Source organism: Drosophila simulans, chromosome 2L (genome assembly GCF_016746395.2).
Source record: "Drosophila simulans strain w501 chromosome 2L, Prin_Dsim_3.1, whole genome shotgun sequence".
Lineage (NCBI taxonomy): Eukaryota > Metazoa > Arthropoda > Insecta > Diptera > Drosophilidae > Drosophila > Drosophila simulans.
Genome location: NC_052520.2, coordinates 6482709 through 6498950, shown reverse-complemented (window position 1 = coordinate 6498950; position 16242 = coordinate 6482709). Strand labels below are relative to the sequence as shown.

The 16242-nt window shown below is 40.3% G+C and overlaps 2 protein-coding genes across 5 annotated transcripts in view; both read right to left on the bottom strand.

Moving 5' to 3' along the window:
* Nucleotides 1-373: 373 nt before the first annotated feature.
* Nucleotides 374-16242, bottom strand: part of LOC6731227 (carbohydrate sulfotransferase 4) — a 26562-nt gene continuing 10693 nt past the window's right edge. The window contains exons 2-4 of the mRNA XM_002078350.4: nucleotides 1817-1999; nucleotides 1558-1759; nucleotides 374-1487 (exon numbers count right to left, since the gene is read on the bottom strand). Coding sequence (XP_002078386.1) covers nucleotides 1356-1487; nucleotides 1558-1759; nucleotides 1817-1999 — 517 coding nt within the window. The 3' untranslated portion in view covers nucleotides 374-1355. The remainder of the gene's footprint in view (nucleotides 1488-1557; nucleotides 1760-1816; nucleotides 2000-16242) is intronic.
* LOC6731226 (carbohydrate sulfotransferase 4) overlaps nucleotides 1907-16242 on the bottom strand; it is a 26769-nt gene continuing 12433 nt past the window's right edge. The window contains exons 4-5 of one of the 4 annotated variants that reach the window (XR_006541491.1): nucleotides 10793-10870; nucleotides 1907-1999 (exon numbers count right to left, since the gene is read on the bottom strand). The gene's annotated coding sequence lies outside the window, so the exon portion shown is untranslated. Of the gene's footprint in view, nucleotides 2000-10792; nucleotides 10871-13430; nucleotides 14095-16242 lie in introns of those variants that run through there. The other 3 variants (XR_006541492.1, XM_016179663.3, XM_016179664.3) reach the window with 3 other exon arrangements.

The window sequence follows — 16242 nt, the reverse complement described above, 5'->3', positions numbered from 1 at the left end:
TGAGCATTTTTTATTTGGGGGACTATAAGTAATATGGTCTAAATATGGTTATTTGTTCTTGAATCTTTCTTTTATAATTATGTTTTTACACTAAACGTTTCTTATGTAATATGTAACAGTTATGTACAAATAAAAAGAAAAGTGACAATGTAAAAACCATTTTGTAGAATAAGCATTCAAGTATAAGTTTATGACACGAACTCCAGATGGCGCCCTTGCTGTTTTTACACAGACAACATACACCTTTTTTAACATGTATTCTACATGTTTTCTGATTCCTAAAACTATGCTCCAATTTCGCCGTATATCCTGATGCTTAAATCCTTCCTTCTCCTTGCCACATTCAGCCACATTTTAGAAAAACAAGAAATTATTATTTTTATAATTCATTGTTTATTCAGTTGGTATCTTGCTTAATAAGTGTAATTATGCAAATATTGCTGGATTCTTTTGTTTATTAAACATCCATTTACTCTTTAACGTATCTATTGATGAACTGGGCTTCGTTTCGGAAAAAGAAAACGAACATAACTCATTTATATAATAAGGACATAAAGTATAGTACAATTTAATTACAATTACAACTAAATAACCATACAAATAATTTATGCCTAAAGAAACTTATGAGTAGGAATTGAGTGCCCATTGCTCTTCTTAATACATTTTTATAATTTTCATTTTCTTTAGAAAATCTGTGTCTAAATTGATACTAGGGTAATTTAATTGTTTTTCCAATTTGATAATATTGCACAGTTTTTGGTTTGCCAAACATTGTTGTATAATTGCATCTCGATTAATTTCAAACGTTGTGTTTTATTAATATCTCTGTGATACGTTTTGGTTGTTATATGCTAAATCACTGGATTTCATTGTTAAGCCGAATTACAAAAGTTGTTTGCCTAAATAATTTACATCAAAAAGCCAAGTAAACATTCCACTATACGCAGCCCTATTTAGACTAAGTTTTCAGTTATTGTTTGCTTAAGTTCTAGGCCTAAATGTAAATCTGATATTCGACTGGTTTTCGTACCGCTTTACTCTCTACACAAAAATTCGCCAATTACTAAAATTATGCATTTCATATTGTATATTCAGTTTACATATATTATGAACTATTGCTCAGTTAAGTGTGTCTGCGTGTGTAGCAAAAATGTGCCCGCCATGAATGAGTTTTCACAATGCACAATGCACCCAGTTGCTCCATCCAATCGGTCTATATCTCGCTGCCTTCTTCCGTTCTTTTCATGTTTCTTTTTGCTCGCTCAACACGACGATATCACAACAAAATGTACCAAGTAGAAGAATTAGTTATCCATATCAGTTATCGTAAACGATCGGCCGGCACTAGGAGCGCTTCACGTGAACGGTGGCGGCATCACCATCGGATCGAAGGTCTGCTGGGTGGTGGAGAAGTTGTTGAAGTTCTCGATGCGGCGATAGCCCCACAAATCCATCGCTTCAGTGCAGACATCCTGGATTTGCTTGATCTAAAATGGGATAATATCATTATTAGTTAACTACACTCCAAAACAAAGAAAGTTATGATGAATACGCTACCTCTTCCGGCTTGAGATCCTGCATCCAATGGAATGGTGCTGATCTGGAATCTCGATATGTGGAACTGACACCTCCAATGTTGACCTTGGTGTGCGTGTCCAGAAACTCCTCCACTGCAGGATCAAATGGCAAGCCATAGAACTGCAAGATATCCTGGGTCATCTCACTGGGGCTCAAGGATAGGTCCTCATAACGAACAGTCCTGGAATGCAAAGAAATTGTTATATTCAAAGTTTAAACATGAAATGAGATAACTTACCTAAAACGAGACGGATATTTCAGCAACAGCACCTCCGCTGTCTTGTAGTCATCCCGCAGATCCTGGCACACCAGTCGTGGATCCTCGCAGTCCTCGTTGCCTCCGCACCACACTCGATGTCGCCGCGACTGCATCGTACCTCGTGGATCCCGCACCAGCAGCACGATCCGCACGCTGGAGAGACTGCGGGTGGGAGGAGAAACTTGTTAGAATACTCAAACCGAGATTATCATATGTATGTCTATATATGTACATATAATATATATGTGATGAATGATATGTAATTGCTGGCGTAATAGTTGAGCGCCGAGCCGTGAAGTTCATTTTGGAACAACAATGGGAGGGAGGGAACCAGCCTGGAATTGGCTTTCAATTAAAGCGGTTTAAAACTTCTATAATGAAGCATTATAGTTAGCATTTTCATGGAGCTCGGCACGAGTTGGTTTCGGTCTGAACTCCATGGCAATCCATCGAACAACTGAAAATTGTTTTTAATTACGACACTTAAATGTAGCCCTGTTTCGGCTCCACTCCCATCCTCGCAGCTCAGCACTCATTGCGAATGCTAATTTATTTTACGAAAATGTTTTGCCAAAGCGGAAACAACAAAAAGTTGATAAAATGGCATAAGCGGAAACTGTGTTTTCGGTGTCAATAGGGGGCGATTGGGAAATTAAAGGGAAACTCAAATCGATATACACCGTAGCAGCAGCAGGCAATGAAAAACCATTTTTCCTCTTTTTTGGAGAAATTTGTAATTGGAAGCAAATTTTGCACATCTTTCCCACTGCAAACCAGCTCAAAAACATTCGCGGCCTAATTAGCTCTCAGTTCTTTGGTAGTAAAAACCTAATGCCATAGAAGCGCATCATCAACATCGGAGATATAACCACATGCTGGGGCATCACCATGGAGCTTCAACACCCACTTAACCACAATGCTAATGAGTTTGTGGCGAACTGAGACAATGTAAACATCCAAAGCTGCAACTGCATGCAAATTGTGGCATATATATGTATGTGCATACAGCCTATTTATAGGTTTAAATGTCGTCAGCACAAAGTGCGATAAATAGAAATGAATCCCCAGAGTTATATACCACATAAATCGCATTGGATTGTTTCAAAACAGAAAATTAAATTTGAGTTCTAGCCGATAAATAAGTCGTATATGTATGTTTTGGTACGTAAATTTAAGTACCAGTTTCTGTCGAACAAATTAAATTGAATTTCCAACAGCTGCCGTTGTTGTAAAGTTTTCGAGAGGGAATGCATGAAATAATAGCAGAAACAATAACAAATATTGGTCGTTTGGGCAGAGCTTTACTGTATCTCCTCCATCTGCGAAAAGGGTTCACTGTGCTTGGCTGCCGGCAACCGCAACAGCTGCAAAAATATCAATAACGAAAACTTTTCCAAAGCCAAAAACCGAAAAAGACAATGGAAATTGTAAAAAATCCACAACATTAAATTTATTCAAAATAACGAGGAAAATCAATGGAACGTGAAGGGGATATATGCAGAATTCATTTAAATGGTGCAAAAACCAACTCAATTGTTTAAAGATAAAGGGCTTGAACCGAATTAGTTCAAACTTTGTAGTTAAATATGAATTGATAAATTCGCAGATATGCAAACACAAATATTACTTTTATTTAAAATGCTTGTATATAGAAACCCTTGCACTTCGTACAAATAGTTCGTAATCAGTTTCAATGTTTATTTTATAAAATATTCGTTTTCCGAGATCGCTAACCAAGTCTTTTGTAACCTTTTAAGTTGAATAATTTATGATGAAGTGCACTTATGTTTGGACCCAAAAAAAAAAACAATACAAAACTGTTGAAGGCCGACATGAATTTCACTTTCGTTTTGGCTGAGTAATTCGAGATGTTTTCTTTTCGTTTGTATTATTGTGTAATTGTGCAAAAAAGAGCCACTTGTGGCTATAAATATGCATAATGTTTTTGCATAAACCAAAATCGTTGATCCAAATGGCCTGTCGAGGAATTCTCAAGTGTGCTTTCAAAAGTTTTTGACATTGGAGGCAACCGAGAAAGCGCGTATAGTATATTTCATATATTACATATTACATTTGAATAAATTATCAATTTTGACTGAAAAATAATTCCAGATATTTTATGGTATTTCGGCTCAGCTGTTAATTGGATATAGTTAACTATGTCGACTCTTGGGATTTCTACTAAATGCTCTAGTGTCCATTTTTTATGGCATTTTTCAGCACTTGCTGGCCATAACTCAAGTTGGCTTTTAATTTAATTTTAATGACCGAATGGCTTGCAGGCATTAAATGCTTGTTAAATGCATTTAGCCCTGAAAAAATTGTTTCTGAAACACATAAAATAATTGGAAAAACAGCATTGCGGACATATTAATTTTGGATGGCAGAAGCCACCTCGATTCGCATGCCATTCGTCGCCACTTTGACCCACTGACTCTGGCTTTTGGCAACTCATTGGCCTCCAAAACAAAAAGCTTCTAAGCATCTCCACCACTTCTGACTCACTGCCTTAGACTTTTTAGTGACTTTATACTTTGTGTTTTTATTTCAATCGGACTGCGGCAGCTGTTCGGCATTCTGACACACTTTCAACGATCAAAAGCCGAAAAATTTGCAAAAGAAATATACGCAAAATTATACGGGAGAGGAGCAATCAATACACGGACAATCCAATAGAAATGGACACAAAAATGAGCTGCTATGTGGCACACATGATGGATAGATTCGTTCACAGTTAGTTGCTCTTTTGTTGACCAATTCGGGGTCACACTGGGCCGACACTGGAACCTCGAGCGATTAATCAATATAATGGGCACGGGCACCACACGACCATAGGCCAGCATATTACCGATTCGATCGAACCGATACACAACTATTTACATAACTTTTACCGGGAAGCGGCGAACAAAAGTAAGAGTCGCTCACGTGTTGCTCGAGGCCTTGAACCCCAAAATGCCGGCCAGGTGAACTTTTCGCAACAACTTGCACCATTAGTCAGGCGGCGGGGACACAGATTTCCATATATTAATAGACCCATGCCGATGTGCTCCCCAGTGGCTGGCTGGCTGGCTGGCTGACCCACAAAGCGATTGGGCCACAGCTCTGGCAAACCGGGAAACCACATCGTAGATACAATGTCCCACTTCTGGCATGGCCAAGTACCATTCGGATGGCTTGGCATTCGGGTTGGGTTCTCATGCGTGTGCAGATGTCTCGCCTTATAAACTCATAAACTCATTCATAGTCGCACTAAGTGCTGGGTAATTATTTTCCGAGGTTCGCCAGCTTAGGCCTGACATAAGCTGATAATGTTGATTAATGGCAACTGGGAAAGTCAAATGCTGGGAGAGCGGAAAATTGGGAAAGGCTTTCCACTGCGATTGACTTGAAGTTATTGCAGCGATCAAGTCGAAAAGATCTATGAAAGAAAAGGCCAACAGCTTTAGCTTTCCCTTGGCCTTTTTTCACCAGAATCTACGCAATAAAACCAACAACTTTAACAATCAATTAGGACGTTTTAACTTCTTTTGCTGCTGCCTTTATAAAAGTAATAATTTTTTATTTTTCAAGCGAAGAGTGCTTTCAAGAATTTGTTTACATTTTTATGTATGCTTGCCATTGCGGTACGCTGGTCTGAATTTTCCGCCCTGGCCACTTCGCTGAAAAATTATTACGCATACGCTCCGTTGGCCAAAAGGCCTGTAAATATATGCTGGCGTTTGTGTGTGTGTGCTCGCTTGTGTGAGTGTTTATTTATAAAAATATGCATAATTGTCGCGTGCGGGTTAAAAAACTGTCAAGAACGAAACGAAAAAAGGGAAAGAGCGCAGAGAAAAAAGACGAAATTACTATGGCAAAAAAAAAAAATTAAATAAAATCAAAGATACAAAAAAAGAGAGCACTTGAGTATATTAAGCTCTCAGGGCTAAATTAAGACTGCTCAAATATTTAATTATTGAAACTTAAGATATTCTTAAACAAATTATGGTGACAAGGCAAAAGTAAAATATAGAAGCAGATATTACATTTTTGACAAGACTCCACGCGTAATTTGATTATATTTTGGATTTAAGAACCACAATAATCCCCAAAACAGATAGGAATCCCTACAACACCAAGCTAAGCCACATAAATACTCCAATGCCCGACATTAGTGCCCCAAAAATAAAGTGAAATATAGAGCGGCAATGCCACAACAGCGGAAGCAACAAGAGGCAAAACAAAAATAGCGCTACTGACTATGACGTTTTTAGGGAAAAAACGCGAATAAAAAGTGGAGTAAATTTATCGATTTAACAATTGCCCAACAATCGCAAAACAGCAGTCACATGAAGGAGCGAGCTAGAACTCCCAACCAACCCCATCGTACTTGGCCCATTTATCAGAGCCAGCTAGTAATTTTAGTTTATGCCCAGTCGAAAATATGCAAAAATAGTGCCCCCAGTGCCGCAAAATTCTTGTGTTGCAACCGAGAACACAAACAGAAAACTGGGAAAAAGTCGGAAAACATGCAAAGCGCTAAAAACGATGACTTCGTATGCAGTCAGCTCGGAAAATGCGTTCCATTGAAAAGGGGGGAAAAGCTAGAAAATAAACTAAACTGATTTTAGAATGCAAGTGCATGGCTTTTCACCCGCCCCCTCCCCTTTGGAATGTAATAATTTAAATAATACATGCCATGAGAGAACGGAAAGCAACTTTCAACAGGCAATTAGGTCATGTTGACGCTACTTAACCTCGTAAAATGCATTATTTTAATGTATAACTGGAGATCTAGCAGGGTTTTAATTGGGGTCAAGGGGTGTCCATTTTCGGCCACAGACAAGTTGGGCAACCAAAGTGCTGAAAACTTGGGTAAGTAGCTTGGGAAAGAAAGTGATACTATCATAAATTGAAAGTTTCTAGATAAATTTAGGGGAGTTTGATATCTTATATTAGATTTAACGATTATTATTTGCCATTAAACGCTTCTATAGCGCCACATAAATCAACTGAGTGCTTATTGTGGCTTAATTGGCCATTAGATACCAATTTCATTGCTGCGATATGCTGTATTTTCATCAATGTCATGTCATTACAGATAATGTAACAGTTTAACCATAGAAACCAGACCTTGAACTTGACTTACAACAACTAAAGACCCAACTACTATCCATCGCTCTACATGACTTCCAAACAAAGTTCGAAATTGCGTGACTAACGAGTCAAATCAAACGAATCCCAAGGATAATGCGCTCTGCGATCCGCAACTGGGTCAAAACCCAAAGGAGAACCAATAGATGAATGCTTCCAATAGGAGCAATAGCGTGGCAAAATCCAGCCAATGGGCCACCCAAAATGCGAAATGAAATCATGGCGGAGTACTAGCAATAAAACAAAAAAAAGAAAAACGCTCAAATTGTTCCGGCAAATGCAAACAACAGCAAATGTCAATCAAAGTCAACTGGGATGCGGCCAAGTAGAGTGGCAAAAGAGAAAGGCACAGAGTAGCAGTTGACAGCAAAGAAACGGGGTTGTGAGCTGGGAGTTTGGAGCTGGGAGTCGGGAGCTGGGAGTTGGAAGTCAGGAGGTTGCCAGAAGAGAATCGAATTAGAGGAGGCCAAGTGGGCGGTCTGAGGCGTAACAGGGGAACATTTTAACTATCTGCTGTTCGCATTGGTTTTCCGTTTGGTGAGTCCTTCGCCTCAGAAACTGACATAGTTGAAAGAGGCTAGGTGCAAAAGCCTCTTGGAAACTTCATTAATAACAAACTAAGGGACGGCTCTTGTGCATTTGCCATGGATATATATGCACGTTCGTACCGAACCTATCCACACATATGACAGGAAGTTGTCTGAAGGTCTCGGCAAACAAACCGCTAACACTGTGGAGTTACTAGCAGTGAATAGGGACGAACTGGGGCACAGTGTCAAAAGAAAACGTTGTGCCCGTGCGATTCATAAAATTTTAACGACTATGGAGACTGTTTGCGTTGTGACGAAGTACACCGTTCGAAATTAGTAGCGGCCAGAATCATATAGTAGTTGGTTTGCATCTTCTACTGTGGCATTATAAACTTTTTGACGAAGTTATGATTTTTCGAACAAAAAAAACAGTATTTTGGCCAACACAATCGATTTTATGGACCAAATCAGGAGTGTTGTACCTCCATGGACTCGTAATCACATTTCCAATCGATTGGCATTCACGCCTGACAAGTTTAATTTTGGTCAATTTTTTGCAAATTTTAATGATGTCACCCCTTATAAAAAATGAAAATTTTGCCAAAAAATTAAATTTTTAAAATCGACCAAAATTTGATAAGGATCATCACTTTGGAAAGTTAGCTATGTAAAACAGTTATTTTTTTTAGGTTTCTGACACTTTTTTGCTTTTAAAATCGCTATTTTGGCCGAAACAATCGGTTTTATGAACCAAATATATAATATGATACATTTGAAAAATATATCAAAATCGAGAACAAGATATAAGATCAGGACATAAACACACTTATAACCAACAAGTTTATATTTTTAATATCTATTAATCATATCAATGCTAAATGCTTTGTATTAATATTTAAAGCCTTGGGCTTAGAAATATCTTTTTGGACACTGTGCAACTGAGTATGCTCAAGCTTCCATTGTTTTTCAGCTGACTGAAGTATGAAATTTATTGGGTTCGTGCATTTGACATGAAGCCTTGGGGCTGTGCCTTTGATAGGCAACCACAGAAATCCATATAACGATGTAAGCTCCTGATGGTGATGGTGATGATGATGGTGGTGGTAGAGTTGGCTGGAGAAGTTGGTTGGGGAAAGGACACATACGAGGCGATATGTTTGATATGTTAAATGACAATAGAAAGCCGAAAATAGAAAGGACATGTGGCTTTAATAACATTCTCTAATTACTCATTGATCAGCCACAGTATGCCTGTCAGTAATTTAGTCGATTATCAATCTAATTACCCGAAACTTGTGCAATTACAGCAAAAATTCTTTACAAATTCCAAATGCATACACAACGAACGTCCTTTAACGTGATTTCGACCACCCTCTTGCAGTTGATTGACTTCTGATCTAATTGAATTTCGCACGCCTGGGAACTGCTCCTGGGCAAAGTAAAATCAATGGGGAACACTAAAATCTTGATTGGAATTTATGTGAGTCACTAGAAACTTTTAATTAAAATGGGGCGCACGGACAAAAAGATAGAAACCTAAGAGAAATGAAATGAAGTGAAATGATTTATGCATCGCAATCGGTTAGGGAGACCTTTAAGATTTTAAAAGGTATAGGCAACACATTTAAACCCTTTTACAGCATTGAACTAACTTCTATTAGAGGACTTCATGCAACGTATTTTTCACACACTTTTTCAGCCAGTAAGTTGCTTTGATATTTAAAGAAACAAATACTTGTGTGTTCACTTTGATTTGTTGTTTTCTTGTTCGTTGGGAATCTAGCAAAATATTTTTGTAAAACTTTGCTTGCGTACAAGTGAAGCTTGAGTTTCAATTAACTAGAAACCGCTTCCATCTTTTTTTATTGCTTTCTTGAAAAGTTCCTCAACGTCTCCTTGGCAACTTCCTCTGCCTTGGTTTAGAATGCATATACCCAGGGGGCACTTGCGCCCTCAGTTTCCAATGAAAACAGAGTGGAACGCTTGAATAATATGAATGGAGCATTGCCGCCCCCATAAAACCCCCCTCTATCCAAGATCTATTGACTTTGCACTACCTCTTAACGACGTCATCTGAAGTGAACGCTGCGGCGCGTTGAGCGTAGAGCGTTGAGCTACTTAATGACTTATCGCCGTCATTATGCCTCGCTGGCTGTGCGATTCAAAGTGACTTTTGGGCTGCAGCTAAAGCCAAGAAAGCGTAAAGTGAAAGAAGCTCGAGTGGCTACGAGATGCCAGCCAAGTGCGGCCATGTTGCCAAGTTACTAAGCCAAGCGACTCATATTCGGCGGAGATGATTCCGCTGAAAGAAAAAGAGTTCGAAGTGGGGCCTGCGGGTGGGGCACATCGGGCAGCTTATTCAAGAACTACACGTCACCCACATAAATTCAGTTTCCTTTCACTTTGCCCACGGCCTGAATGATATTAAGTTTAAGCAGCAGAGTGCTTCAACAGCAGGGATAATATTATGAAAAGAGTCGAAACACGAATGCACTAACACTAGCTCGAGAAGAGTCCTCGTTATCCTTTTATGTCTATGTGGCATGCAGACCTAATCCAAAATGTATTTATAGTCTTTAGAATAGAATAAAAGAATTTATACCAAATAAGCTGCTTGCTCCCACTTATAGAATATCCTTTGAACCTGGCACTTATTTAAATTAAGACATACAGGACATGCATAATTTATGGGGCTTAAGCATTCATTGCCCCCGAGGTTTCTTTGTGCAGATTCATTGGACATGTGGTGGTCACCTGGCAGACAGTAAAGTGTTCAATGCATACGGAAACATCACAGGATCCGACCTACCACAAGGGAATTCCAGTGACAACATCTACATGGACATGCTCTCAACTGGATGTGTGTCTTTTTTTTCAGCTGGACTTCAATTGCCGCCCCTCCTGATTGTCATGTAAATGTACATTTTTTCCCTCTCATGACTCTTAAATAAATTGCTCCACTTGCGACCAGGAAGTGGTGGAGCTCCAGATGGGCGTGGCTGTGGCAGGGCTTTACAACTCCGAACATTTTGACACTTCATTTCATTGCAGTTACAATTTTCCACCCATTTTCCCTTATCTGTGGCCTGTATATGGTTATTGCTGGCCAACTTGCCACGCCCTCATTAAGCTATAGTCCTCACTGATTTTCTAATGAACTTTTGCAGTAAACTGCAGTACTCTACAGTTTTTCCTATTATTTAAAGTACTTGAGATGGCATAACAAATGAAAATGTATCCAACAGATAAGAGGTATCTTAGCATCGTTTACGTATCTGTACTAAGTACTTACGTAAATGTTGATTGCTTGGTCAAATAGTATTTTATATTATCTTGAGATAGTTTCTATGTCTTCACACTGTTTTCATACCTGCAAGTAAAGAGGAGACAGTGAAATAAAGTTAATACAGTCCGATTCAATTCCGGAGATTTTAAGAAAAGGGCAATTACAAGTTGCACACAAAGGCACCGCCCACGGAAACGAATTAAGGCAATCATAAATAAGCGAACCAAGGTCTGGCTGAAATTTTCCCAAAATCAATGCCGAGCACGTTTGGCCAAGTTGCCAGCTCCGCAGTACCCAGTGCCCAGCTCCAGATTTCAGATTCCACTGCCCACACAGAGACACCCATCTGCATCTGGTGCAAAACCAGAGTTTTCAAGAGGAGAAGGTAACTACGTTCGGTGGACGGAGAGGCGACGGGAGCCGCAGCTCCACGCTTGTTTATGGAGCACGAAAGGGTAACCCGTGTGGACGCCGCCATTATTCGGAGCAAGCGAGAGCGATAAATTGCAGCAGATCTGTGACAAATAGCCCCGACCACGTGAAAGGCGAAAAATCGAGGGAAAACTGCAACATGAGCGGAGGAAAACCGGGAAACTGCAAGCGAAGAATGCAACTGCAGTTGCCTTCGGAATATAAAAACCACCAGTTTACCAAGTTCTTAAAGGTATTATTAATTTAAATAACTATACGCATTTAAAATTAAAGTTCCAAGGGAAAAGTTGAAAATACTGATGGCACTAAGATCTTTCCCGACAAAATTAAGTTAACTAAATTATTATAATATCATATGATCTTAAGCTCCTAATAATAGTATACAACTAAATAATGCAACCAATCTGAAAATGATAGAATCATCATCTTGAAAATGCAACAGCCTGGATCAAATCTTCACGTAATAAAATCAATTTGGAGTGCACCAAAGAAGAGGAAAATTCTTGCACTGAGTGGAAAGAGTTGAGACTAATTTCGCGTTTATTACGACCAGCGAAATGTGCGCAAATTACATGGATTCGCGAGCATAGGCGCAGTCATGGTGCGAACGTTTTGCAGCTAAAGATACAGATGCACAGATACAAAACGTACACGCCGACTGCAATTGTTTGCGAGGAAAAAAGGGGGGCGGTGGGGTCGGCACACTGGTGGGCGGGGCTGTGCGGCTGGGAAGCGTGGCTAACAATACAACGGAGATGGCGAGGAGAAGAATGTGAGTGCAGCATCCACGGCGACGCGGCACAAAAGGTGCCACGTAGAAAATTGCACAAGAATAGAACTAATTTAAACAACTTGCAGATATGCGAACCAAGGTTGCTACGCCCCGTTCAACCCCCCTCACCCCTCTGAAAAGGTAATAGAAATTATACAATAAAATGTGCACCAGCCCCCCGTCGTAATATCAATACGGCAGATACATGTTTGTCTGTCGGCTCCTTTCAATTGCATTGTGCTCATGTTCGACGCGATAGATTGTATCTGATAGATACTCTTGCCTGCAGTCAGTCTGCCCAGTTGATTGACGTAGACGATGAGATAGAACTTTCAGGTCGATTGAACTGAGGAATTTGTACGTCGAAAGAAAGCCAAAAACTCTTTCGAAAACTCCACTATGTGTGAACATTAAGATAATTGCATTCTCCTGTGTGCCGTGAAACAATATTCAGACAGTCTTATTGGAAGACAGAAAGTACAGATACATGAAGATGAGCAGGTAAAAAAGCTACAAGGTTGCCATAACAGCTGGCTGCTCTTAAATAACTGCTGGCCATAAAAAATAGCCGTATTCGTTTAATTTCATTTCCTGGAATCGAATTGGCCCAGAGAAACCGAAAAATGAAACTTTTAATCCGTTCACTTTCGGCCTGCAGCGTTTCAGGTCTTTCTGCCTCGTTATTCATGCATGCAAATCCTTGACTTTGTGCCTTAATTAAACAACACGGAGCCATCGGAACGACCACTTGGTGACACATCCCGTCGCAGCTGCCACGCCCAGCTGCTCGCAGCCACCTTGGTGGCATATGCAAACAAATTACCCACGAAACGGGAAAAGTAAAAGTGAGCTGCGTATCTTTTTATGCGACCACAGTGGCACAGTAACACCTGACCTCCACCTCCCACCACCTAACTGGCTTTGGTCCGAATGCGTTGACACACTGGGCTTAAGAAGCATTTTGTTGCTTCCTGGAGGAGAGAAGAGGAGAATCGTCTCCGTTCGGATTGTCACGTTGGGTGCCAACCTCAAGGTTAAGTGGCAAAAAGCCGCAACAGCAAACAAAGCCAGCGAGATAAACCGAGACGAGAAATATATTTATACCTACAGATACACACACACGCCAGGTATCTGTTTATCGCACAGATGCCACTTATTTGTTGAAACGAACGAGATTAAAATTGCCACGAAATGCTAATTTTTATAATGCGGCTCAAGTGATTTGGCAATGACCTATTCTTTTGCGGTGAAGGTATATTTTATTATATTTATTAAATATTATCTGGTATAAGTACTTCTTATTAAATTTTATATTCTACGCTCAAGGAAGTGGGCTGTTAAACTTTCATACCAACACAACTCAAAGGAAGTTTTCTTTCTGCGAAGGAAACTAAAGCTATAAAAATATGAAATATACTTTATATTACAACATATATTTACCTCCAAGCGAAAAAGGAGGCACCGCAACTAATAAATTTGGAATTTCTGCCACATCCGCAATAATCGACATAATCCACAGGCAAAACTGACACTAGAAGATAGCTGCATCCACATGCCGGCTCACCTTATTTTTTAATTGCCATGAGTTATCAAGAACCCTTTCACAAAACGCCCCACGATCCCAAGTGATCCGACAGCCACTGCCACATCCCCGACCATACAACCCAAGATTGTTCTAGATTTTTCCTCAATTACCGAGCGCTTTTCCGCTGCCGCTTTTCACGCTGCGTCTGCCGGCCGGCAGTTTCCATGATTTGTGGCCGGGCTCGCTTTTAATTATTGCGATTATTGTGGCAGCAATTTACAGTTGGCGAATGCTAGTGCCACTGCCACTGCCACCGTCGAGTGTTGCACAAATAATTTAGAGCGGAATGAATTGTCTGGAGAGCGGCGGCCAGAAATTGCAACCTGATAATTATAATGAGCCAATAATGACGTCCACTGGCGATGGAGTTGAGCAACGGACCCAGTGACATGACAACCTTGTTCTCCGCTATCCATTGAAACCAGCGATGTGGCTGAAATTCGATACGGGAAGTGAATGAGAAGCTCCACTCACTCGACGATCTATGACAATTAAACGAGGCCAGTTGGTGTCTTCAGGCTGTTGGAATACGATATCGATTATCTCACCTAATGAGCATATAGATCTAGTTCATTTATAAGGAATTTCTTTGTAGTCAATTTGTTTAGAATTTAAATTGTATCTACTATTCTCCTAGAGCAATCTTTCTTTGGTTCTGGGCCAGCACGTGCACTTGAATCTTCCGCCAGTCAGTCAGTCAGGCACTTGAGCGGAACATATCGGAGAAAATTGCAACACGGACTTTTGGCTAATAGAATTCGAGCTCTGTGTGTCCGTTGTTTGTTTCAAAGCGGAAACAACAGCCGCATGTTGGCCAAAAACAAATGAAATGAAACGTTGTTAAGGTAAGACAAAAAGACAAAAACGTGGCTAGAAAGAGCAATTCCCATTGAAAAATTGATGTTTTTGCACTTCTGCTGTCGACAACCCAACTAAGTAAACTCTAAACTTTTACAAAGACAAACTAATTATATTTGAAAAACGAATAGCAAGGTATTTGAAAGAGTTGTTTTTCTAATGAAATATAATGAAATGTAGCTGGAAAAAGAGGAAAAACTCGAAATCTTAAGACAAGAGACCCCCTCTGGCCTTTCTTTCTTTCCAGCAATTGCTGCAGTGGCAAAGACTTTGGCCTGCAACAAAAGGACGTGACTTGGGGCAACGCGGGGTCGCAGTGGGATGGGGGGCAGCCTCACAGAAATTGGGGAAAAGGAGCTGACTAGTGGGGAGTGGCGAGGTGGTGGGAGGCGGTGGGGCCTACGCCACTGACACGTACTAACGAGCGACGCCTGACAGCTCGCAGAGAGCGTCATCGTCCCGCTCGACGATGCTTAAAACTTAATTTGAGGCAACAAAGACAGGAGGGGGGAGGGGGCGTGTTGGTTGGAGTTTCGGGGGAAATTTTGGTACTGCGTCATTATGCAATGCCATGTGGAAGGCTTATATAATGAGTGCGGTATGGGGGCATATGAAAAATAGTTATAGTTGGGGAGCCCCCACTTGTCAGAGGTTGTCAGCAGAAGATTACTGGGCGGAATGAGTGAGAGAAATAAGACGTTTACGACGTGCCCCACCAAATGAAACCTCTCACTGACCCATTTACTGCATAGTTCCCCCCAAGTATTCCAAGTATTTATGCACTTCGCTAGCTTCAATGTGCTGGCCAGATAAACAAGCAACCAATAACCGCAGCTGGACGCAGACCTCAACAAATGAATTTTGTATAAATACATATGGGCTGTGGTGGCTTCTGTGGGAAAAGCCCATAAAAAACGCTATCTGCTAATAAGGAAGATAATAAATATAGCAAAGTTGAAGGAATTCACTTGACCTTGGCAATCTTGGAAAAATTTTAGAGATATTTAAAGCAATATTGAACTAACATAACAAGCTATATAACAAGGTATTTCAATTAAGTAGTCACTGAAAATAATTAATAAACCTTTTATATAAATGACGAAACTAAAGATACTATTCTCTTTTAATTTACTGACAATATGCAAAAGACTCATTAACAATGTATAAAAATCCAGCGTGTTTCTTTGACAATGAAAGCCTTTTAAAAAGTTTTGTTAGCACGAAATCAAATTCGACTATACGTTTAAGCTAATAACCAGTATAGTTTTCATGCCATAGATACATAGATAGATACTCACTGGTAATTTCAACTTTCAACTACATTAGAAATATATTTACACTTTGCAGATAAAAGCCAAGAGCCACCTGAACTGAATTAATTCACGAACGAGCTGGGCGGTAACTCAGTTGGCCGTGAGAAAAGGACCTCTGACCTTGGGGTCACACGTGCGATCGACAGATGTACCCGGCGTACGCACATATGCCAACTTATGGTTATGGGAATTAGTTGTTGGAGAGTAGGCACCGCACTCCCCCAGGCCCCGAATCTTTCTGCTTTGCGTGTTGCCAAAAAAAAAAGAAGAGAAAGAATGAAAATGGAGCGAGTGGAAATGTGGAAAAGTGAAGCACAAGCGGAATGAAATATGTATGTGGTGGAGTTCGTGGCGGCCATGGAATTTAGGCAGTTCAAGTGGGTAACGGGTAACGCAAATGAAGGTCCTTGCTGGCCGCACTCACACAATGCCGTGCGAAAGGAAAAGCGGAAAAATGGAAAACGGAAAAGCTAAGCCTCGAGAACGTGTGGCGAAG